Source organism: Danio aesculapii, chromosome 3 (assembly GCF_903798145.1).
Source record: "Danio aesculapii chromosome 3, fDanAes4.1, whole genome shotgun sequence".
In the NCBI taxonomy this organism is placed as follows: domain Eukaryota; kingdom Metazoa; phylum Chordata; class Actinopteri; order Cypriniformes; family Danionidae; genus Danio; species Danio aesculapii.
This window is the reverse complement of record NC_079437.1, coordinates 12,850,120-12,877,758: the sequence shown is the minus strand read 5'-3', so window position 1 is coordinate 12,877,758 and position 27,639 is coordinate 12,850,120. Positions and strand designations below refer to the sequence as shown.

The 27,639-nt window shown below is 34.9% G+C and overlaps 1 protein-coding gene across 1 annotated transcript; it reads right to left on the bottom strand.

Moving 5' to 3' along the window:
* Nucleotides 1-1,001: 1,001 nt before the first annotated feature.
* cnn1b (calponin 1, basic, smooth muscle, b) lies at nucleotides 1,002-23,281 on the bottom strand. Its single transcript, XM_056453167.1, has 7 exons — nucleotides 23,122-23,281; nucleotides 11,519-11,640; nucleotides 8,229-8,295; nucleotides 6,212-6,349; nucleotides 5,784-5,900; nucleotides 3,721-3,867; nucleotides 1,002-3,610 (listed from the first exon to the last, which is right to left on the bottom strand). The coding sequence occupies exons 1-7, from the start codon at nucleotides 23,179-23,181 to the stop codon at nucleotides 3,371-3,373; spliced, it is 891 nt and encodes a 296-aa protein (XP_056309142.1). The 5' UTR covers nucleotides 23,182-23,281; the 3' UTR covers nucleotides 1,002-3,370.
* Between the last annotated feature and the right edge of the window lie 4,358 nt (nucleotides 23,282-27,639).

Genomic DNA, 27,639 nt, shown 5'->3' with positions numbered 1-27,639 from the left:
GGAGTCTCTTCTGATGTTATGATAAGATGATTTAGGTGTGTTTGATTAGGGAGAGGTTGAAAATGTGTACTGTTAGTGTGCCTTCAGGAACAGGGTTGGGAAACACTGCTCTATCCAATCAAAGCAGCACAATGGGACATTAAAATACGCACATCTAATAGATTCTGGTGTGATAAATCCACTGAAAGCACTTAAAAACACCTTTTTATATGTTTTTTTTTTTTAAACGGCTGCATTTATTTGACCAAAAATATAGTAAGAACAGTAACAATATCTGAAGGATCACCTGACATTGAAGACTGTGGAACTTCACATGAATAAGTTAAATTTTTAAAATATATTAAAACAGAAAACAGACATTTGCAGTTAATATATTTCACAATATTACTGTTAATTATATTACGATCGAAGAAATGCAGCCTTGGTGAGCATGAAAGGATTTTCTCTAGTAGTGTTTATATAAGGCATCATAAATAATATCTATATTTATCATCTGCATTATTTTTTCATGTATAAGGAAAAAAAGGGCCATGCATGAGGACAATTGCACACTCAAAAATGTAATAAAATATAAAAGTAAATCTACGCATGTGAGAAGCAGGAAACGCCTGTGTTTAAAGCAGGGGTGCTCAACTCTGTTCCTGGAGATCTACCTTCCTACAGAGTTTAGCTCCAACCCTGATCAAACACACATGAACCAATTAATTAGGACATGAACAGCACTTGATAATTACAGGCAGGTGTGTTTGATAAGGGTTGCAACTGAAATCTGCAGAAAGGTAGATGTCCGGGAACAGGGTTGGTCACCCCTGGTTTAAAGGATCACTCCACTCTTAAAAAAATAGGCTCATTGTATAACTTCCCTAAAGTTAAACAATTGAGTTTTACCCCTTTTGAATCTATTCAGCTGATCTTCAGGTCTGGTGGGAGCACTTTTAGCTTAGCTTAGCATAAAGCATTGAATCAGATTAGACCTTTAGCATCCCACTCAAAAACATTTAAATGTTTTTTCAATAAATTTCCTATTTAAAGCTATTGGAACTATACTTACATTCTGGCATAATAATCAAACAAATTTACTGCTGTATTATGCAATGATATTTAACAGAGTTACCAAGCAGGGGACTGTTTTCATGTGCTGCTTAACATCATTGCATCTGCTGCAGTCTCTTTTTTGAAATTGAGCAAGATGCTAATGGTCTAATCCAATTCAATGATCTATGCTAAGCCAAGCTAAAAGTGCAAATGGAAAAACTCAACTGTTTAACTGGTCACATTTTACAATAACAGACATGAATAATGACGTGTTAATATGTCAACTAAACATTATTATAGACTAATGATGAGTTCATGTGTGCGCTAATCATGAACTAGCTTTAACTACAACATGTGTGAATAACGGCTACTTGTTAGTACATCCTTGTTTGTTCATTAATGTACTAATTTACTGACAGAAAAGTTGCTATTTTGTATTTTGTCTGCTGATATTGCTATTGAAACTATACTCACATTCCGGCGTAATAATCAAGTAACTGTGCTGCCGTATTATGGCTTTAGTAGGAGCAATGATATTTAACAGTGTTAAGAAGCAGGGGACTGTTTTCAGGTGCTGTTCATTGCATCATTGCATCGGCTGTAGTCTCTTTTTTGACATTTTTGTGCAAGATGCTAATGGTCTAATCCGATTCAATGATCTATGCTAAGCTAAGCTAAAAGTGCAAATGGAAAAACTCAACTGTTTAACTGGTAACATTTTACAAGAACAGTACATGAATAATGACGTGTTAATATGTCAACTAAACATTACTTTATTATAGACTAATGATGAGTTTGTGCGCTAATCATGAACTAGCTTTAACTACAACATGTGTGACTAACAGCTACTTGTTAGTACATCCTTGTTTGTTCATTAATGTATTAAATACTACATTAGTTTATGCTTAATTTAACCACCATGAACTCAAGATATGTTATTGTATAATTATATAATAACTTTACTTGAAGAGCACATCATCAACCCATTCTTATCACATTTAGCTTAGCATAAATCATTGAATCAGATTGGACCATTAGCATCGCACTCAAGCCTTCAAAAATAATTTCAATACATTTCCTACTTAAAGCTTGACTCTTTTGTAGTTAAATGGTGTACTGAAGCTGACAGACAAGTTGCTATTTTGTATTTTGTCTGCTGATATTGCTATTGGAACTATACTCCCATTCCAGCGTAATAATCAAGTAACTTTGCTGCCGTATTATGGCTTTAGCAGGATTAATGATATTTAACAGTGTTACCTAGCAGGGGACTATTTTCAGGTGCTGTTAAACATCATTGCGCCTGCTGCAGTCTCTTTTTTGAAGTTGTTGTGCAAGATGCTAACGGTCTAATCCGATTCAATGATCTATGCTAAGCTAAGCTAAAAGTGCAAATGGAAAAGCTCAACTGTTTACCTGGTAATATTTTACAATAACAGTACATGAATAATGACGTGTTAATTACTGTATTATGAATTAATGACTAGTTAATGCGTGCGCTAACCATAAACTAGCTTTAACTACAACATGTGTGAATAACGGCTACCTTAATTACTTGTTAGTACATCCTTGTTTGTTAATTAATGTATTAAATACCACATTAGTTTATGCTTAATTTAACCATCATAAACTCATGATATGAAAATTATATCATGACTTTACTTGAAGGGGCACATCATCAAGAACCAATTCTTAACTACTCATGAATGCCTTATGGACATCCGTCTAGTGCGTTTACACTGAATAACAATAGAAAAGTGTTCAGTCAACATGAACACAGGAGTTCAGGAGTAGTTAAGGTTGAGTTAATTGTGATGTGCCCCTCCAAGTAAAGTCATGACATAATTATACATTAACAGCTCATGTTGGTTACATTTAGCTTGAACTGAAAGGTTAATTAATACGTTCATTAATAACATGTACTAACAAGTAATTAAGGTAGTCGTTATTCACACATGAACTCATGTGACTCATGTTATAGTTAAAGCTAGTTCATGATTAGCGTACTCCTTAATTCATCGTTAATTCATAATAATGTAACGTTTAGTTCACATACATCATTGGTTATGTACTGTTATTGTACAGTGTTACCGTTTAACTCTAGGTGACTTGTAAAATGAGCCTATTTCCCCCAAAGATGGAATGTTCCATTAAAAAAAGTCAACAAATTACCCCTAATTTTGTTTTCTATGACTGGTCATTCACTGAAGTCTGCAGCTTTGATCGGTGGCTGTGGTGTCGGTAAACATTTATAGCTGGTCCTACTTGTCGACATGAACCTGGAATATCAAAAGTGCAGGTGAATTAAAAAAAAGTAGTATGCCGGCTGTTCATCTTAGTCGGAGTATTGATATCCATCCATCTCTGAGTCCTGGCCGTTGTTGATGTATTCATTGGCGCTGGAGCAGTACTTGCTGTCGTACACCTGACGCGGCAGGCCGTACACCGTCATCCCGGTCTGGGACGCCACCTTGTTGGTTCCCATCTGCAGCGAGACGATAGAGGTGTCGCACATCTCCATGTCCAGCTTCTTCTCGAAGATCTGCCGCTTGGTGCCTGGAGCAGTCATACCAGCCTGATAGAAAAAAGAGGGAGATAAATAATTTATGCATGATATTAGGAATTTTAAAGCACTTTTTTTTGATAAAACTGTGAAAAAAAACCCGAATTGTTACTCTCTGGTACCTGACTGGCTCCTTTGTTGGTGCCCATCTGCAGGCTGATTGTCGATTGATCCAGAGGATTTTCCATACCGGTTTTAGGGTCATATAGGTGACGCCGTGTGCCGTAAGATGTCATGCCTTTTTGACTGGCAAACTTATTGGTTCCCATCTAAGAATGCAAGAAAACTGTCAATAATACACAACCCCAAATCAGAAAAAGTTCGGACTTTGATTTTTATTTTATTGCAAACAATATGAACACAAGAAAGTTGGGACAGGAGCTATTCAGGCCTAGTAATCAGGTAAATTGATTAATGGTGTGGTTTGAAACAGATGATGTCAACAGGTGATTATAATTATGATTTAGTACAAAAGCAGCATCCAAGAAAGCACTAGTCCTTTAGGAGCAAATATGGGCCGATGAACGCCAGTTTGCCACAAATACATGAGGAAATTATTGAAAATTTTATTTTTTAATTTCTCAAAGAAACATAGAAAAACATTTGGATATTTCACCTTCAACAGTGCATGACATAATTAAAAGATTCAAAGAATCTGCAGGAATTTCAGTGCGTAAAGGACAAGAGCGTGAGCCTAAGCTGAATAACCATGATCTCTGATCTCTTAAGCAGCACTGCATCAAGAATTGTCATTCATCTATAAGCTATATGACCACATTGGCTCAGGACTACTTTGACAAACCTTTGTCAAGTACCACAATATGTAGTTACATCCACAAACGCCAGTGAAGACTGTACTGTGCCAAAAGGAAGCCCTATGTTAACAGTGTCCAGAAATGCAGTTGACTTCTCTGGCCTCAGAGGCATCTGGGATGGACCATCACACAGTGGAAACGTGTACTGTGGTCAGATGAATCAATATTTTTAAGTATTTTTTAGGAGAAATGGACGCCGTGTGCACCGGAGCAAAGAAAAAATGGATCATTCAGCCTGTTACCAGCAACAAGTGCACAAGCCTGGGTCTGTTAGGGTATGGGGTTGTATCGCCCTTTGCAAAGGTAACTTGCACTTCTGTGATGGCACCATTAAAGGTCCCGTGAAGTGCTTTGAAATGTGCTTTTTTTTTATTTGATGCTTGACGTAGTCTCAACTGAAAAATGGAGGGTGAGAGAGTAGCTCCTTCCCTTTTTAAAAAACAGCCAATAGCGTTATGTTTTATCACCGTTCTCCCAGTGAGGGTGGTTGAGCTCAAGCACATCAAATGAAAAGCAAATGAAAAGCGTCTTGAAGGGGGCAGGGCAACTCGGATACTAGAGAGCATTTGATTGGTCAAGATTTGATGAGGTGATGTGAAAAAAAGTTGATTCATTTAGTCAAACTGCTAGCTTTACATGTTAATATCAGTTCTTCTGAATGTGAATTTTGTCATTGTTTTGTACCACACTAGCTTATAGATATCCATGAAGACTAAAATACTGATACTAACATCTAAAAAACATTATTTTAAATTCACTGAAGCTTTAATGCTGAAAAATACACCGAGATTTTGAAGCACAATATGCCTTCTTTTCCGGGGACGTCCATGCATATTTCAAAAAAACAACGCAAAACCACATTCTGCGCACATTACAAAGTCCTGGCCACAGAGGAAGAGGATACAGGTACTTGACTGGCCTGCCTGCAGTCCCAACCTGTCTCCAATAGAGAATGTGTGTGCTTTTGTACCAAATCATAATTACAAATCACCTGTTGACATCAACTGTTTCAAATCACATCATTATTTAACCAATTTACCAGATTGCTAGCCCTAAACTGCTCCTGTCCCAACTTTATTTAGAATGTGTTACAGGTCTGAATGACAGGAAAGGATGTAAATCAAATGAAATCAAGTTGACCGGACAAAACATGAAATATTTTGTGTCCATATTGTCTGCAATGAAAAACAAATCAAAGTAAGTTTGGAAATCACTACTTCCTTTTTTTATTTCTGTCTTACCGTCACAACCTTTTCTGATGTAGGGTTGTAAATAAATTCCATATCAGCCAATATATAATATCGCTGGTAAATACATCCTGAAATGAAATCTCATTAAAGAAAATGTACTGATTAATAGCCTGCACTGACCTGCAGACCGATAATATTTCGTCCCTCCTTTAGTTTTTCAGGAGCAAATCTGCGCTGCTGTTTCTCTGCGTATTTCACTCCAATGTCGTACTTAGAATGAAAGCCTTTCGATTTAGCCTGTATTTCAAAATACAAAGACAAATACATAAAAGGATTAAGTAAATAAGCAAATACTAAAAGAGAATTGACATTTAACATTTATAAAGCTCATGCATTTGACATAAACATCCACAAATAACTTAGAAGTTGAACACGTGAAGACATTCATGCTTTTAATAATCTCTCTGAATCTACATACTGTGAGTTATTAATTAAAAAGTACCACTAGCAGAAGCACATATAAGCAAAATGTGCAGCAGAGAGCAAGTTACTCTTCATTCTTGAGTTAGTTTTAACATTTCCATATCAAAATGCTTGATAAGACTCACCATTCCAGCCAGTGCAATAAGCGTGCTCTGGACCTGAGTGTGATTGACGTTCTCAAACAGGTCGTTGGCCTCAAATATTTCGTGTGGCTTCAGTCCATACTCTTGAATGGCTCGGACGAAATTACCAATATTTTCCAGCTGCAACAAACAAGGCCAAAGCAGGAAGAATGTGACTTGCTCTGTGATCTGTCAAGAAATCTGAAAGTATGCATAACTGAGTCCAAAGTTACACCTTCAACACCGGAAACTGAGATTAGCAGATATTCACACATTTTCCAAAAACATTTAGCAAGTTCTTCACAAATACAGAAACAGAACAAGAATGCTTGAAATATGTTGTTTATTTGTGTTCTAATCCTACATTAAAGGGATAGTTGACCCAAAAATGAAAATAATGTCATCATTTGTTTAAAGATATACTGAATAATGTTGGTTGGAAAAAACAACAATCGTTGAATTCCATTGTATTTTTTGTTCCTACTCTTAATGTCATTGGCTGTTTTTCCAACATCCATATCCAATATCCATCCATAATCCGTTAATCCATCCATCCTTCCATCCATCCATCTATCCAATATCCATCCATTATCCATTAATTCATCCAATATTTATCCATCTATTCATCCATCCACCCATTCAATCTATATATCTATCTATCCAACAATTTCCATAGTATCTGTTGTTGCTACAATGAATGTCATTGGATGTTTTTTTCCAACATCCATATTCAATATCCATCCATCCATCCATCCAATATCCATATATCCAATATCCATCCATCCATCCATCCATCCATCCAACATCCACATATCCAATATCCATCCATCAAATATGCATCCGTCCATTCAATATCCATCTATCCATCATCCATCCTTCCATTAAATATCCATTCAATATTCATCCTTCTTTCTATCCATTCAATATCTATCTATCTAATATCCATCCATACACCCATCCAATATCATCCAATATCTATCCATCTATCTATCAATATTTCCATCTATCCAATATCCATTCATCTATCCATCCATCCATCCATCCATCCATCCATCCATCCACTCACCCACCTACCCATCCATCCAACATTCATATATCCAATATCCATCCATCAAATATCCATCATTCCAATATCCATCCGTTCATTCAATATCCATTCATCCATCCTTCCATTAAATATCCATTCAATATCCATCCTTCTTTCTATCTATCCAATATCCATCCAATATATATCCATCTATCTATCAATCTTTCCATCTATCCATTATCCATTCATCTACCCATCCATCCATCCATCCACCCACCCATCCATCTAATATCCATATATCCAATATCTATCCATCAAATACCCATCATTCCAATATCCATCCATTCAAATTAATATCCATCCATTCATCCATCCATCCATCATCCCAACATCTATCCATCTAATATTCATCCATTTTCTATCAATCCAATATCCATCCATCCATCCATCAATCCAATATCTATCCATCCATCCATCTTTCCACCTATACAATATCCATACATCCAACCATCTATACTAATCCTACATTAAAGCAATAGTTCCCCAAAAATTTTAAATTACATAATTTACTCCTTCACTTTTTTAAAGATATACAAAAGAATGTTGGGCAGAAAAAAACAACAACCATTGATTTTGTTCCTATTTTAAAATGCCATTGGCTGTTTTTTCCAACGTTCTATGAAATATCTTGTTTTGCGTTCAATGGAAGAATAAATATTGAGGAAACGTTCATTTTTGGGTGAACTGTCCCTTTAAATTGAACAACAAAATTGCATATAAGAATTTAAAAAGACAAGAAATGGTAGTTTCTAGTCAAAAGCTCTAGCTGTAATCTGTCAGAAACTGTTAAGTTCTTCTAAACGGATGTTTGACCAGGGAATAAACACCGAAGGCAGAAACATTTAGAAGTATATATTTGGATTTTTTGTGCACACATCATATTTTATATGGTCATCGGCCCCTATTGGACCTGAAAGGATACTGATTGCTCACCTGATGCCAGTTTTGAGGAGAGTTGTTGATCTTTCTTACAGAACCGGGTTGAAGAGTGTTGATAAGCCTGTTCATGAGAAATAAAGACGAACAAGGAAAGAAAGTAATGACTGATCATTATTTAAAGAGCTGTGCAGGTATAAAGAAACTGCCTGACAAGTTTTTGAAAACTGGCCTTTTCTTTCAGTTCACATACACACTAGCTTAAGATTTACTCATTAAAGTGTCTGATTTAACGTTTCAAGAAGCTGTTGTGACAATGTCAAAATATGGGTGAAATAATTGAGTTTAACAGATGTATTTGGGCTATGTAAAACTGAAAGAACATGCTTTGGCTCACCTGTACTTAATACAAAATATAAAGATTAAACTAAACATTTTATAAGGGATAATGTATATCTAAGCGGTTGTTCTTGCAGATTATTACGCTGCTCTCTGGAAAACTTGATTCTGATTGGTCGATGACGACAATCCAAAGTGTGCTATTCCCAATTGACCAATCAGAGTCAAGTATTGCAGAGAGCACTGTAATAACCTATTTAAAAAAAACCTCTTAATTGTGGCCTGTCGTGATATCTATTTTTTGTTTTACGATATATTGCACCAAAATATATTGCAATAAAAAATATAATTGTCATTTTATGACCATTTTTTGACACTCATTGTTATATAATGCCAGAATGACAATATAAAAGCATCACAATGCAAGTACACTTTTCCAAATAACACACAATATTTTATTCTTAAGAATTATTTCATTTAATTACAGTCATTTTAACGGTTTAATAATTGGGCATTAGAAAAAGCATGTTAACAAAAAGGTGCAAGGTAAAAAAAAAAAACAGAGGCTGCGATATCTGCTACTAGATCTATTTTCAGTGTCAGGCACCCACATGAAAATATAATATAGTAATTTTTTAACCATACTGACACTGACACCTGCAATAGAGATAGAGACGTTACACAATCAGCTAAAATGTTGTAATATCAATCTATTCATCTATCCATCGTTCCCTCCAATATCTATCCATCTATCTAATATCGATCTATCCGTCCATCCATCTAATATCCATCCATACAATATCTATCGAATAGTAGTCTATCCTCCATCCATCCATCCAATATCCATCTATCCATTCATTCATCCATCAATCAATCCATGCATCCATCCAATATATATCTAATATTGATCTATCATCCATCCATCCATCCATCCAATATCTATCTATCTCTCTAATATCCATCCATCCAATATCTTTCTATTATTGATCTATCATCCTATATCCATCCATCCAATATCTATCCATCTATCTAATATCAATCTATCCATCCATCCATCTATCCAATATCTATTGAATATTAGTCTATCATCCATCCATCCATCCAATATCTATTCATCTATCTAATATCGATCTCTCCATCTATCCATCCATCAATCCATCCATCCATCCAACATCTATCTAATATTGATCTATCATCCATCCATCCATCCATCCATCCAATATCCATCTATCCCTTCATCTATCCATCCAATATATATCTAATATTGATCTATCATCCATCCATCCATCCATCCATCCATCCAATATCTATCTATCTCTCTAATATCCATCCATCCAATATCTTTCTATTATTGATCTATCATCCTATATCCATCCATCCAATATCTATCCATCTATCTAATATCAATCTATCCATCCATCATCTATCCAATATCTATTGAATATTAGTCTATCATCCATCCATCCATCCAATATCTATTCATCTATCTAATATCGATCTCTCCATCTATCCATCCATCAATCCATCCATCCATCCAACATCTATCTAATATTGATCTATCATCCATCCATCCATCCAATATCCATCTATCCCTTCATCCATCCATCCAATATATATCTAATATTGATCTATCATCCATCCATCCATCCATCCATCCAATATCTATCTATCTCTCTAATATCCATCCATCCAATATCTTTCTATTATTGATCTATCATCCTATATCCATCCATCCAATATCTATCCATCTATCTAATATCAATCTATCCATCCATCATCTATCCAACATCTATCTAATATTGATCTATCATCCATCCAATATCTATCCATCCAAAATCTATCTAATATCGATCTATCCGTCCATCCATCCATCTAATATCTATCTAATATTGATCTATATTCCAATATCCATCCATCCAATATCTATCCATCTATCTAATATCAATCTATCCATCCATCCATCTAATATCTAATATCGATCTATCCATCTATCCATCCATTCATCCATCTAATATCCATCTATCCAATATCTATCCATACATCCAATATCTATCCATCTATCTATCTATCTAATATCGATCTATTCATCCATCCATCCACCCATCATCTATCTGATATAGACCCTCCATCCATCAATCTATCCAATATATATCTAATATCGATATTTCTATTCATCCACCCATTCATCCATACATCTAATATCCATTCATCCAATATCTAATATTGATCTATCATCCATCTATCCATCTATCTAATATCCATCCATCCAATATTTATCCATCTATCTACCTAATATTGATCCATCCATTCATCCAATATCCACCCATCTAATATATATCTGATTGCGATCTATCCATCTATTCATCCATCCACCCAATATCTATCAATCTATCCAATATCTATCCATAGTCTATAAAATGTGGCTAGAATTGGTTTTTATTTATAGGGGATATATTTTGCATCACCAAAAATGATTTAGGTCATGCCCATGTGCGATAAGTCCATATATTGATTATTGTGACAGGCCTACTTAAATGTTAATAATGTGCTATTGACATTAAGTTTAACAGGTGTATTTATGTTCAAATGCCATGCTGTTCAGACCTGTACCTATCTAAACATATTAAATATCATAAACACTAAACTTTATCATATTTAAAGTGATGAAAAACCTCCCGTTGGCAATTGTTTGAAAGACAGTAGCAAAGTATAATGGAATTTTTTGGAGCCACATTGTGTATTCCTCAATAGAGTCCTCTAATGTTGTCAAATTATCCTTGTTCTAAATATGTCTGATATATTTTTTAAGTAAATAAACTACTGTTACTATGTTACACCAAATGACACTTTAGGATTTTATCAAAATTACGATTATACGCTCAGAACAAAAAGTAAACATGTCAAAAGTAGCTAGAAATAATCTAGACTAGCAGGATGGATAAAATCATCTTGGATTAATTTTAAATTGTCAACAGAGCTCTTCAGCTGTGGTTTACTGCATCACTCACTCGCAGAGCACGACTCCATCTTTCAGGCCCTCCATGAAGTTCTCTGGAAGTTTGCGGCCTGTGACATCACTGATCCACATCCTCAGCTCCTCCTCCTTCTGTGGGTCATACTTGTGGGCCAGCTAGAGGTCAAAGGTCACAGCATCACTAAGCACATCTAGCTTACAGTAAACTTCACAGGGATTTGTTATTAAACAATTATGACACATATGCAGATGTTAGTTTGTTTATCAAATGACTGGGTGATTTAAATATAATAGTAAAAAATAAGATAATATGAAACATCCATCCACCCATCAATCAAACATTGATCTATCCATCCAATATTTATTTAATATCGATCTATCCATTCATCTAATATTTATTTAATATCCATATCTATCTATCTATCTATCTATCTATCTATCTATCTATCTATCTATCTATCTATCTATCTATCTATCTATCTATCTATCTATCTATCTATCTATCTATCTATCTATCTATCTATCTATCCGTCCGTCCATCCAACCATCCTTCCATCCATCCATCCATTATCTATCTAATATCAATCTATCTAATTTCAATCTATCCATCCATACATACATCCATTCTTCTAATATCCATCCATCCAATATATATCTAATATTATTCTATCCATACATTCATCCTTTTAATACCCATCCATCCATCGTCTATCTAATATCGATCTGTCCACCCAACCTATATTTATCTAATATAGTTCTATCCATCCATCCTTCCATCCATCCATCCGAAATCTATCTAATTTTGATCTATCCAACCATTCATTAATATCATCCATACAATATCTAATATCCATCCATCCATCCAATAACTATCTAATATCATTCTATCCATCCATCCATCCATCCAAAATCTATCTAATATTAATCTATTCAACCATCCATCCATCTAATATCATCCATTCAATATCTATCTAATATCCATCCATCCATCCATCCATCCATCCATCCATTATCTATCTAATATCGTTCTATTCATCCATCCAATATCTATCCATCTATCTATCTAATATACATCCATCCATCTAATATTCATTCATCCAATATCTATCTAATATTGATCTATCCAACCATCCATCCACCTAATATCCATCCATCTACTTTTTATCCAACATCCATCCATCAGCTATACAAGCAATATCTATCCATCTATCTACCCATACACACATCCGTCAAGTCTTTAAGGAAGTCCATTTGCATTGATTTAATAAAACACAGTCAAAATATTTCGCAATATGAAATGTCAATAACTTAATTTGAATCTGAATAAAGTTTACAAAGTGATTTATTCATTTGAAGGAAAAGCATTTAATTATTCCAGCTTTCAGAGTCACTTTTTCATTATTTGTTATGGGCTCATTGTTATTAGCTATGCTGTCAATCATTTTTTTTTCCTCAGGATAATTCGATGAACACAACATTCAAATGAGCAGCATTTATTTGATCAATCTAACATAGATATAGATAGATAATATCTATCTATAGATAATATAGAAGCATCACAAATGTATTGCATCTAAATTCCTAAAATCAGTAGCACACACAGAACAAATGTAGTTCAAATACTGATGTTGATGAGAAAAAAGAAAGACAAGTCATGCATAATTAAAATCCAGGCTGTAATTTTCTACCCCGCTACTTCCAAACAAACTCCATAACTTGTATATAATATTTCACTTCGCCTCAATTCCCCAGACAGAAGGAATTCTTAAAATAAAACAGTTTGGCTGAGACTGACATGAGTTGTAAAGGGAGAAAAAAGAAAAGTGGAATATAAAGTATAAGGTTGGGAATGCTGGGGACATTCCTGCATGCGAAAACTTGGACCAAATCCTTCATTGTATTGCAGCGTTAGCAAAATATTTACTCTCAACAGCCAGGCAATACATCTCAGTCTTTCACTCCTGCAGTATTTCTAATAAAGGAAGAACAAAACAGAAAAAAAGAATGAGAGAGATACAGAGAGAGCAGTTTCTCCCAAGTTTGGTGCGCTGGTGCGGAAGCCAAACAAACGCTGTAGCTTTAAATCAGTGTTATTGTTGACCTTCTCTGTCTCTCTGACACCTCTCCACCCATAGCATCCCTCCATTCTGAATATTCCTCCGCTCTATCGCTTCTTCTCTCTCCTGACTGCTTGTGTGATGTGCTTAACACAAGCTAAATGTGTCCGATAAAACCGACAGCACTCATAACCTTCCAAGGAATTCTGCTTGGGGCTTTTGATTTATTGTTTTTCTCTCATTCTGGACATCTGGATCAGGCCTCAGTCTAACTCTATACAGTCCAGGCCAAGATTGGATTTTTTTTAAGCAGGAATTTTGTCACAGGCAGCCTGGATAACATTCCTTTACACAGAAATACCATAATGTTGTGCATCGGCATCTATTTTTAGCAGTTACACTGTATGTGATTCCTACGTTTGAGTACACTTCTAAAAATAACATGTTCTTTTAATGACATCATTGGTTCCATTCAGAATTTTTCAGCATTCAAATGTTGTGGAAAAAGATTCTTTAGACTATAGGGTATATGCAGAAGGACTTCTAATTTTGCAGTGACCTGGGTCAAACGCTTCCGATGAACAGTATGCTGTAACAAAATCTGCGCGCTTAAGGTCTGTTTTCTTTAAAACTCAGTGATCTTCACTGTCTGATTGATGTACGATATAAAGTGTTGGTCAGAATGTACAAGCAGCACTGCATTCAATTACATTTCCCCACGCCATGTCTTTAAAATATAAACATTTATTTTACTACAGTATTTTCAATGGAGTTTTTGCGCTCGCCTGCTGATCCTGATGGGTGTAAACGGATTTTCATCTCATTTTACGCTTGAATAACTAAATGAATGCCGAAGTCTATTTAACAGATTATATTTTGATTACATTACAACATCGATGCTGTAAAAGGAACCATATAAAATTGAAAAAACGCACATTAACCGTTCACCGCATGTTTATCGGTATGAAAAAAAAACAATAGCTGTGCATATAGCCTATTAGAAAGAGAAGTTACTAAGAAGAGTCCTGAAAGGTTCATTTTATATCAGGTAGCTGCAGAGGAAATATTTGTGATGTTCATTTAGTTAAACCTTGACCTAAAATAAGTACTCAAGTGAAAATTAGTTAAAGCTATATACTTGAATAAAATAAAAATGAATAAAAACACAATACAAAAGTTTGAAAACTACAATGAAAGAGAAAATATTCAATTTAAAGCTAAAGCTGTTCTCAATGAAATTAAAACAACATTGATGATTAAAACGACCTACAGTATAATACTACTACTACTCCTACTACTACTAATACTACTACTACTAACAATAAATATATATTAATAATTATAACAACAACAACAACAATAATAATAATAATTATTATTATTATTATTATTATTTAATCAATAAATTAATTAATTAATAAATATTTATAATAATATTAATAATAACTTAAATAAATCAATACATATTTAATAATAATAGTAATAATAACAACAACAATTATTATTATTTTTTATAAAGTAATAAATATTTACAATGATAATAATCATTTATAATTCAATTCAATTCACCTTTATTTGTATAGCGCTTATACAATGTAGATTGTGTCAAAGCAGCTTCACATAAAAGGTCACAGTAAATAGGAACAGTGTAGTTCAGTTTGTAGTGTTTAAGTTCAGTTCAGTTGAGCTCAGTTCAGTGTGGTTTAATAATCACTACTGAGAGTCCAAACACTGAAGAGCAAATCCAACGATGATAATTAAACTATAAAATAAATTGTTATTTAATAATATAACAATAATAATTATTAAATTATTATAATTAAATATATAATTTAATTAATGAATGCAGGACACCGGCCCTCCAGGACCGAGTTTGCCCACCCCTGGGTTACATCTATGACGTCTATCAGACGTTGGATTTTGGTTACCATAACAGATGAATAAATGACGTTGGTTTAAGATGTTGGTTCGACGATGTATTTTGGTCACTTTCTAACAACCTAAAATCAACGTCATTTGATGTTGTTATTGGACATCAAAATAATGTTGTCCTTAGATGCTGGCTAGACATTGAATTTTGGTCACCTGGCATCACAACCTAAATCTAACCTAATATTAACGTCTTATGACGTTGTGCCTGCTGGGCAATTACTAGATGCACTACAGAATGTTACGTTTACACACACATGTACAAATTACATGCAAATGCATCAGCTTTTAACAGCATAATACTCACTACCTGTGAGTACTTTTAAAAGGTCTTTTTACTCATACTTTGAGTAATATTTACAACAGGTACTTTTACTCTACTCACACTACATTTTTAGGCAAGTAATAGTACTTTTACTTAAGTATGATTTTTCAATACTCTTTCCACCTCTAGTAGTTGTTCAATTTTAACAAATAAAAACACTTACAGGTTTTGGCTCACAATCCACAGCTTGGTCGGTTTGAAGAGTTTATAGCCGAATCCAGCAATGAACTGGGAGAGATTCTGGATGCTCTTCTTTGTCAAACGCTAGCTCTATATATTTATTATAATTCTCTGGAACATAATTCAAATTTAACTGTAAGCTTTTCTCTCTTTGTGTCGTGTCTTTTGGTAGCCCAAATACAGAAACAGAACAAGCTCTGTGGAAATAGCAGCGTTTGGACGCCATTTTAGCTTTCTCTACTATAACATTACAGCGCCTCTGGCCACGCCCCTTCACTGCACAGGATGTATGTGCGTGGTGAATGCGTGTAACCTGAAGCGTTTGTGATCTCACTAGCCCAGACGTATTTTTTTGTAGTCTCCAAACTTTGTTAGCTGTAGCCTTTGCCAAGCTAACTCTGCAAAAGCCAATGTCTCCCTTTGCATTGAACTTTGAGCGTATTACATCCAGAGATGTTGTTTATGTTCACACAGCTACATTACACATCAACTAAAGTTTAAAATATGATATCAGAGTGGACCACCCCTTTAAATTTATTAATACTAATGTTAACTTAATTACTTCATTTTGTCCCATTGTGTGGACCCAGATTTTAGTTTTTGTTACAGTGTAGCATCCTCAGCTCTGTCTGAAATGAGCAGCAGTTAGCGGAGAGATGATCTTCGGCATCAGGATGTCCAGCAACGCTCCTCCTTATTCTAAACTGTTTACAACAAGCTCTTCTCCAGCGATACTGAGAGTGAACACAACTCTTCCTTATAAGGGGACTCAACACCACATACCTAGAGCTCAGGAAGACACTTCTGACATAACAGCAATGATACGCAACATCCATACTGCGGCACCTGAGACTCTACAGCTCAACTTCTGGATTACACACAGATTTCAAGAGAGATATCCATGACAGCTAGTGCCAGAATGATGAAGTTTAAGGTATTTTTGAAAGAGGACCACAAACAGGAATAAAATGTGGGAGTTCAAGATGCTTCTGACTTTAGCATAGCATGATATGATCAAGAGCACAACTAACGAATCATTTAAAGGGACAGTTCACCCAAAAGTGAAAATTCTGTCATCATTTACTCACCCAAAAATGAGTTTTTGTTTTTCTCTGTTGAGCATAAAAGAAGATATTTTGGAAAAATGTTGTAAACCTGTTCCATAGTAGGAAAAATATTTGAAAGTCAATGGTCACCGATTTCCAACATTCTTCAAAATATCTTCTTTTTCAAAATATCAGTTTTGGGTGACCCTTCTGATGTAATTTAGTACTAGATGGTATCACCAAGGTCACAAGCAAAACTAACGAATCATTTAAAGGGACAGTTCACCCAAAAGTGAAAATTCTGTCATCATTTACTCACCCAAAAATCAGTTTTTGTTTTTCTCTGTTGAGCACAAAAGAAGATATTTTGGAAAATGTTGTACACCTGTAACTTTTACTAAAACAAATACTATGTAAGTTAATCGTTAGCAGTTTTCAACATTCTTCAAAATATCTTCTTTTTTTAAATGTCAGTTTTGGGTGATCTATCTCTTCTGATGTAATTTAGTATTAGATGATATCATCAAGGTCACAAGCAAAACTAACATCATTTAAAGGGACAGTTTACCCAAAAGTGAAAATTCTGTCATCAGTTTCTCACCAAAAATATTTCCCACCCTCTCTGTTAAGCACAAAAGAAAATATTTTGACAAACGTTGTACACCTGTAACCTTTGACTTCCATAGTATGACATAGTATGCGTTTTTTCTCTGTTAAACACAAAAAAAGATATTTTGAAAAATATTCCATATGGAAAACAAATACTATGGAAGTCAGTGGTTTTCAACATTCTTCAAAATATCTTCTTTTAAAAATATCAGTTTTGGGTGAACCATCCTTTTTGATATAATTAGGTAGATGATATCATCAAGGTCACAAACAAAACTAACTAATCATTTAAAGGGACAGTTCACCCAAAAGTGAAGATTCTCTCAATTTACTCACCCAAAATCAGTTTTTGTTTTTCCTCTGTTGAGCAGAAAAGAAGATATTTTGAAAAATGTTGTACACCTGTAAATTTTGACTTCCATAATATAAAAAACAAATACTATGGAAGTCAATGGTTACCGGTTTTCAACATTCTTCAAAATATCTTCTTTTTTTAAATGTCAATTTTGGGTGAACTATCCCTTCTGATGTCATTTAGTACTAGAAGTTACCATCAAGTTTACAAATAAAACTAACTAATCATTTAAAGAGACAGTTCACCCAAAAGTGAAAATTCTGACATCATTTACTCACTCTTCACCTAAAATCCTTTTTTTTTCTCTGTTGAACACAAAAGAATATATTTTGAAAAATGTTGTAAACGTGTAACCCTTAACTTCCATAGTATGAAAAACTAATACTATGGAAGTCAATGGTTTTCAACAGTCTTCAAAATATCTCCTTTTGAAAATATTGGTTGCGAGTGAACTATCCCTTCTGATATAATTAGGTAGATGATATCTTCAAGGCCACAAGTAAAACTAACTAATCATTTAAAGGGACAGTTCACCCAAAAGTGAAAATTCTGTCATCTTTTTCTCACCAAAAATTATTTTTTCCCTCTGTTGAGCACAAAAGAAGAATGTTGTACACCTGTAACCTTTGACTTCCATAGTATAAAAAACAAATACTATGGAAGTCAATGGTCACCGATTTCCAACATTCTTCAAAATATCTTCTTTTTCAAAATATCAGTTTTGGGTGAACTATCCCTTCTTATGTCATTTAGTACTAGATGATATCATCAAGGCCACAAGTAAAACTAGCTAATCATTTAAAGGAACAGTTCACCCAAAAGTGAAAATTCAGTCATCATTTACTCACCCAAAATAAGTTTTTCACAAAAGAAGATATTTTGAGAAATGTTGTACACCAGTAACCCTTAAATTCCATAGTATGAAAAACAAATACTATGGAAGTCAATGGCTTTCAACATGTCGGTTTTGGGGGAACCTGATATAATTAGGTAAATAATATCATCAAGGTCACAAGTTAAACTAACTAATCATTTAAAGGGACAGTTCACCAAAAGTGATAATTCTGTCATCATTTATTCACCCAAAATCAGAGTTTTTCCCCCCTCTGTTAAAAACAAAAGAAGATATTTTGAAAAATGTTGTTTGACAAACCATAGTATGACAAACAAATACTATGGAAGTCAGTGGTTAGCGGTTTCCAACATTCCTCAAAATATCAGCTTTGTGTGAACTATCCCTTCTGATGTAAATTAGAACTAGAAGATATCATCAAGGCCACAAGCAAAACTAACTAATAATTTAAAGCAGGGGTGTCTAAACCCGGTGTCCTGCAGGTTAAGCTCCAACTTGCCTCAACACACCTGCAAGGATGTTTCTAGAAAGTGTAGTAAGAGCTTGATTAGCTAGCGCAGGCGTGTCTGATTGGGGTTGGAACTAAACTTTGCCGGACACTGACCCTCTAGGACTGAGTTTGGGCACCCCTAATTTAAAGGGACAGTTCATTCAAAAGTAAAAATTCTGTCAACATTTACTCACTCAAAATGAGTTTTTTTTCCCCCTCTGTTGAACACAAAAGAAGATATTTTGAAAAATGTTGTACATCTGTAACCCTTGACTTCCATAGGTGTAAAAACAAATATGGAAGTCAATTGTTACTGGTTTCCAACATTCTTCAAATCATCCTCTTTTTCAAAATATCAGTTTTGGGTGAAATATCCCCTTCATAAGAACGAAATTGCACCTGGTTTTGGTCTAATTCCAAATTCACCAAGCAAAGGTGCCTTCTGGCTATTAGGACCATCCACAAGCAGTTTAATGATGCTCAGAGGTGCCATAAATGCACATCAGATGCAACTGTTAAACTATTTCCTAAGGTGGTTCAGAGAAGGCATATCACTTTTGAGCCAGCATAGAGCAGCATTAACTAATGACTTTAATGTGTATGCCACATTTACACCACAAAGGAGCCTCAGAAGGATGCCTGAAGTGCCTTTACACACTGACTAATGCTGCTCAGAGGTGGCATGAATGCATTTAAACAGCAGCCTGGTCTTTATGCCGTACTGAAGCATCCTTGGGTTAAAGGAATAGTTCACTCAAAAATGAACAATTACTCACTATTTACTCTCCCTCAAGTGGTTCCTAACCTTTAGGTGTTTCTTTTTTTCTATTGAACATAAAAGAAGATATTTTGAAGAATGTTAGAAACCGGTAACCATTGACATTTACATTAGGAAAAACAAATACTATAGAAGTCAATGGTTATACGTTTATAAAAAAGTTCTCAAAATGAATTATTTTGTGTTTAACAACAACAACAACAACAACAACAACAACAACAACAAAGGAACTCAAACAGGCTTGGAAAAGTTAAAAGTGAGTAAATGACGACAGAATTTTTAGGTTTGGGTGAATTGGCCCTTTAAAGGCACAGCAAAGTTAAGGGTGTTCTGTGAGAGCTTAAAATTCATTGTAATTATGCAATGCTGCATAAAAGCCAGGCTACATTTTGCCCACACTTACACGTCTTAGCAACAAATAAACAGTTGTAATTGCTATTTAAATGCATTTATGCCAACTCTGAGCGGCATTAAACAGTCTTGTGTAAAGACACTTACATGCTTCCCTTCAGTAGCCAATGTTACAGTGTAAATTTTGATCATGTAAGGAGGCTTATACAGATGTAACTTTTACATCAGAACAATGTGCAAACGTGTTTCTTGGTCCAAATCAAAGAATAAAATGTAAGTAAATCAAACAAAATAAATATCAATCAATTTACAACCACAAAATGAATTATTATGGGCTAAATCAGAAACAAATAGCTTTATTATTTTTTTTTTTTAACTATAAGAGCTTTTCCATGAAAAAAGTTCCTAAATCAAAGTCACCAAAGTAAAGTCACCAAAATAGCGAAACCCTTTTTTTTTTTTTTTTTTGTGTAGGCTTGTATTTTATAGTACTCTAAAAATACTCAAAAATGTCTCTGTCAACCTTTTCAAACTATTTGATTTGATTTACCAAAGTCACACAGGTGCTAATTTCACATCTGTCACTTCCATAACGGAGCTTTTTCCTCATAAATGCAAAAATGTCAAATAAAATAAAACCAATCATGTTTGTTCTATAGTGAGCCAGCTTTTATCCTTTTAGATGAGTATTTTTTCTTTTGGTTGTGCAGTTTAATTCCTAGAATTACAAAGTATGCTGTATACTGTAAAATAGGCATGCGACGATAACCGTTTTCAAGGTATACCGCGGTTTGGAAAAGTCAAGGTTTTAAAACCGCCCAAATTTTTCTGTAATACCGTTCGTAGGGCATGTGCAAGATTTTTTATTTACTTTTTTTTGTTTTGATTTTTAGGACGACAGTGTCTCCGGCAGAAAAGATATCCAAAGATGCTGTTTTAAATTGTAAAGAAATCTGTGTTTTTGAAAGAAATGAAGACAGAAGAAGTTAATGATTCATTTTCATTATTCAGCCTGACGTGTTTACTGCTCCAAAATATCTTTCAAAAAATAAATTATATTGTTTTTTTTAAAGGGGACAATTTTTTTGTTTTTTACCAAGACATTTAAAAAGAAAATATTTTAGAGCAGTAAGCACAATACCGTTATATCGTGAAACCGTGATATATTTAGCCAAGGTTATCATACCGTCAGAATATTATACTGGCCCATGCCTACTGTAAACTCACAGGCATTTTTGGTCACATCCATAATGCATGTTTATTTTCCTCATTTAAAATATAAAAAACATTTACAGATTGATATTTTGTGATCCCACAACTCTGGTTAGTTGTTTTGGAAAATATAAACAGATGTTTCAGTATTATGTTAACATATACTTCCTCTGTCAATTTCTGTTTTTAATTTTTACTGCAAATGTCACATCAATAATGCTGGAATTGCTCACTACACTTATTACAGGGTAAATAACAATTTTCACCTGTAAGACATCTCATAATATTCTAATATATTATATAGTGCTAAATAATATTTCAAGCTGCCTTCAGACAAATACAGCCAATGCTTTGAATTTTACACCTTATTATTGTTGAAAAAATAAACTATATTTTTACCACTTGACGATTCGTTTTGAAATATTTTCAAGTCTAATTAAAGTATTTGCAGTTCGTTACAGCCCAAACTATAGCCTTACTTTTAATACCTCTTAACTAAACATTTACAACTAACAAAGAGTTTATGTAATACTTTACACAGAGTTAACAAAAGAGTGAAAACTTACCTGAGAGTAGCCTACATTACTCAAGCTCGAAGCACTCAAAAAATGTTTGTTCAAACTACTCATTTAAAATGAGCTGAAACAACCCAATTCCTCAGTTTATTTTGGTACAACATAATTGTTTAATGGTCAATCAACTTAAATTAGTAAAAACTATTAAGTACCTTCATATGGTCTCAACACAAATCAGTTGTGTGGAGCCCAGCTTTTTTTTTTTACAGTGAGTGTTGATAAGGATACGTCTATTTGTGAGCATCAATTTAACGTACATTGTACTATTTCTGATAGCCAAAATGCTGTTAAAAAAGATAACAAACTTGTGTAATACAACCAGCGTAATAAAATAAAAGAGATATTCCTCCTTCTTAAAGGAAAAGTTCACCCAAAGATGAATTATGTACTCAAAATGTACTCATCATCCACTTTTTCCAAACCTGTTTGAGTTTCTATCTTCTGTTGAACACAAAGGTTTATACACTGAAGAATGTTGGGAAAAACAGCCACATGTTTCTACATTGGATGTCAATTACTGCTCTTCCTCAGAATATCTTGTTTTGTGTTCAACAGGAGAAAGAAATTCATAACAGTTTAGAACCACTTGAGTGCAAGTAAATGAGAAGAAACGTTCATTTTTGAGTGAACTACCCCTTTAAACTTTTGTTTTGACTTTGGTGAAGTTCATTTGACGAGCTAGATCCACATAACCATCTCATAATCCGTTAACAACCTGTTGTTGACATCTCTGAAATGATGCAAGCACTTATAATAAACGTTTTCCATTTACCACCGGTATGTTTTATAGAATACATGATACAGTAATCTTTCTAACTTTATTAGCGCACGTGCTACCTGCGCGTATTTGACAGCTGTCAATCAAAGTGATGCCTACCTTACTCTTGACCTCCGCGGACAGTCCGAATGCAGGTCCGCTCTTGAACTGCGTCGACATCGTGATTCAGACGAGAGGAGGGCGATATAATGTTAGATCTGGAATCTCCGGTCCGACTGTCCGATCATGTGGGGAAGGTTTGGGCCACATCTTCTTTTCCACAATCTTTTTTAAACTCTTCCCATCTGTGTGTGCGCGGAGGGAGCGCCGATTGGCCGGGGCTGACGTCCAATCGCGACGTCACGCCGCTCTGCACAAATGATGTCACCGGCATGGCATTGAACGCGTCCCATGTCACTTTTTCCACTTTGAAGTGAATTAGGGATGCGTCCGAATCGTCCAGTTTGGCGTTACTCTGTTGTTTTTGCTTTGTATTTAAAGTGCTGACACAACACAGCACCAAATATGTCTATTAACTAAAATAACCAAAACAAACAACCTAAAAGTCAAATATCACAATTATAAATAGCATATGATCATTATTTAACACTTTTTTTTTTCAATTTCCGTCTTAATTCAAAGTGCATCATGTCTGCTAATATGCTGTGATAATATTTAATGACCTGTTTATAAAATATGTCAAATAAAATAGGCATCTCGTTTGTCTTGATATATTTCAAAGAAACATTTGGACCTGTTTTAAAGCAAAAATAAAAGATATATAAAGGTCGTTTCAGTTAAAACATTTGTCTTTTATAAATGCTAACTGACTGAACTTTTTGATGACATTTTAGCATAATTTTACTAAATTAGAAGAAAGTCGTCATAAGGAATGGTGATAAAAAAATTAAGAAAGTGAAGTTTTTGCCTACAGGAGAATTTATTTAACATAAGTATATCTTTTACGCTGATAATGAGCATGATGATGGACCATTATTTCCGGAATTTGCTTTTAATTTGTATTTTAAACACCTTTTCTGCATTTTCATTTAACTTTGATACATACATTTACTTTAAACAGTGAGTAAAACCGTTGCCTTTAAATGATTAAGTAAATGTGCAGAGTGTAAAAACTGAGTCAACTTAACAGTTCCAAGTTACAATGGGTTTAATATTTTTTTTAAAAAGCAGCTAATCAATCTTTCCATCTATCTGTCCATCTGTCTGATAGATAGATTAGTTTTTTATGCTTTCTGTTTTTTTTATGTTGAGAAATCGCCTTCATTTTTTTCAGATAGAACATTAGTACAATAGACAGATGGAATGATAGATAGAATGATAGAATGATTGCTAGATAGAACGATAAATAGATAGAATGACAGATTGAACGAAAGATAGAAGGATAAAAGGATAGAATGATAGATAGATAGATAGATAGATAGATAGATAGATAGATAGATAGATAGATAGATAGATAGATAGATAGATAGATAGATAGATAGATAGATAGATAGATAGATAGAACAATAGAACAAAAGGTAGATAGAATGATTGGTAGAATGAAAGATAGAAGGACGGACGGACGGACGGACGGACGGACGGACGGACGGACGGACGGACGGACGGACGGACGGACGGACGGACGGACGGACGGACGGACGGACGGACGGACGGACGGACAGACCGACAGACAGACAGACAGACAGACAGACAGACAGACAGACAGACAGACAGATAGACAGACAGACAGATAGATAGATAGATAGATAGATGAAATTTTTAGTCAAGTAGTGTAAATATTTTTAATTCTTTATATCCATGAGTTGGCTTTTAATGTTTCCTGTGCTGCAATATTCTGACACAGATGACAAGCCATAGGAATGTGGGGTCGGGAATTTGTCGTCCAGTCAGAAAACAGAGCTCCGAGACCAGCAGAGCTCAATGTTTAGCAGAACTATGATGTCACAATGCACTATGAGATTCCACATAGGTATGAAACAAAGACAGCATGATGTCATCCTTTAAACAAGTCCGATGATGATTCCACACTTTAGAGAACGTGTTCTTTTTAAATCCTTCACATTTGTGTTCTATTTCAGTAACAGTCAAATGCACTTCGAATATTTGATATCATCCTTCATTCACTAAAAAGAGTAAGTCTGTCATTTAATGTGATTATCTTAGATCAGGAACTCAACTGCTTAGTGCAACAAACAGAAGCACAGCCCTAGTTGTAGAACATTTCTTAATAAATGTCAAAAACCACTGTGAAAGTGTTTGCGCATTCACACCTTGATGATCTAATGTGAAAGAACAGGGTGTGAATTATTCCCCAAACATTTACAAAGGTGGAATATACAGTGCTTTTTAACCACCACTGTAATCTGTGGCTTATCTGACCACAGGTCAAACACTAAGAAATATCGCCAATTAAGATTTTTGTGAAATAAATGATTGTCAAAATGATAGTAAAAAAGTGTAAAATAGCTTTAGACACATTTTTTTCTCTTGTACTCTAATGCATTCAGTTTAATTTTGTTTCAATGATATCATAATATATATATATAGAACGATAGACAGACAGAACAACAGACAGAACGACAGACAGTCAGACAGAACGACAGACAGACAGACAGTCAGAACGACTGACAGACAGAGAGACAGAACGACAGACAGGGAGACAGAACGACTGACAGACAGACAGAGAGAGAGACAGAGACAGACAGAATGACAGAACAACTGACAGACAGACAGAATGACAGACAGAACGACTGACAGAACAGACAAAATGAGTGACAGACAGACAGACAGAACGATAGACAGAACGACTGACAGACAGAACAACAGACAGACAGAACGACAGACAGTCAGAACGACAGACAGACAGAGAGAGAGAGACAGACAGAATGACAGAACGACAGACAGACAGACAGAGAGAGAGACAGACAGAATGACAGAACGACTGACAGACAGACAGAATGACAGACAGACAGAACGACTGACAGAATGACTGACAGACAGAACAACAGACAGACAGAATGACAGACAGTCAGAACGACTGACAGACAGACAGAGAGAGAGAGACAGACAGAATGACAGAACAACTGACAGACAGACAGAATGACAGACAGAACGACTGACAGAACGACTGACAGACAGAACAACAGACAGACAGAATGACAGACAGTCAGAACGACAGACAGACAGACAGACAGAACAACAGACAGTCAGAACGACAGACAGACAGACAGAACAACAGACAGTCAGAACGACAGACAGACAGACAGACAGAAAAACCGACAGACAGAATGACCGACCGACCGACAGAACGACTGACCGACAAACAGACAGAACGACAGACAGACAAAATGACCGACAGACAGACCGACAGACTTATTGTAGTCGCTTTAGTACAAAGAACGTGAGAGAGCGAGACCAGCGATCCTCGCATGCATGAAATATTGCACATTGACAAGTTTTGCTTGCTACACAACTGAAAACGTGCTAGATAAAATACCGTTTGTCGTTCAGAATTGAAGTATTATGAAGTACTATAAAGTTTTCTAACTGGCGAATATCATGATCCAGTGGATTGTCTACTGTCATCTTTACGGAGCTCGTTCGTGATTTCAGTAGTGGCTTTGGACAGCAGGGGAGGGACTGTGTTTTCAAAGCTGTTATGCTGTTTGGCAGCTCACCTACTGCACCTTTGATAAGCGGTAATAAAATTTGTAATGTCTTTCTCAAATCGAGTTTACATCTTATATCAAGCGATCAAAAGGCAAAACAAGGTTTACAAAAGCTGAATATATTTCCTTTGATCCATACATGTACACATGTAAACTGTCTATAAAAACACTTCTTATTAAGTCATATCATACTCTTTTTGTTTAACTAACATGTGTTTAGATATCCAAGTAAAATAAAACCTAATTCATACATTCAAAACAGTTATCCTGAGATTTAAAAACGTTCTGCCATTATCGTCGCACAATGAATATTGGTATGTTTGAGGTCGCGAAGGATCCACCAGTTGTATCCTTTATCACCTGGGAAATGAAGGACACATATCCTGAAAATGAGATGCAGCTAATATAAAGCAATATTAAAGGTTGCTACAACGCTATTATGGTGGTTAACAAGGTGTCGATAGGCAATTGTTAAGAAACTGGAAGTTGTCGATAGGCAAGGAAAAAGGTTTCTACCCAGTTGGCACCTTGATGTCAAAACGACATTAAAAAACATGCCAAAACTGCAATTTGATGTCTTTTTGACATGTTTTTGATGCCAAAATTAGATGTCAATTTGATGTCATTTTTGACATCAAGATAGTTTAAATACATTGATGGACACTGAATCCACTTTAAATTTAGAATTTGTTATCAAACCTTTCAGAGGAATAAAACTTTCTTTATATTATAATACCCTTTGTGTCACTATTTTGCTGGTAGCAACACGGTGGCTCAGTGGTTAGCACTGTCACCTCACAGTAAGAAGGTTGCTGGTTCGAGTCCTGGCTGGGCCAGTTGGTATTTCCCTCCGGGTGCCCCAGTTTCCCCCCCAGTCCAAAGACAAGCGCTATAGGTTAATTGAATAAATTAAATTTGCCGTAGTGTATAAGTGTGCGTGTGTGAATGA

Coding starts and splice junctions, on each gene's coding strand:
- cnn1b (XM_056453167.1), bottom strand. CDS start 23,181: ATGTCGACGCAGTTCAAGAGCGGACCTGCATTCGGACTGTCCGCGGAG. Junction 5,901..6,211: donor TTATTGCACTGGCTGGAATG/GTGAGTCTTATC, acceptor TTTGAAATACAG/GCTAAATCGAAAGGCTTTCA. Junction 3,611..3,720: donor CCAACAAAGGAGCCAGTCAG/GTACCAGAGAGT, acceptor TTTTTCTATCAG/GCTGGTATGACTGCTCCAGG.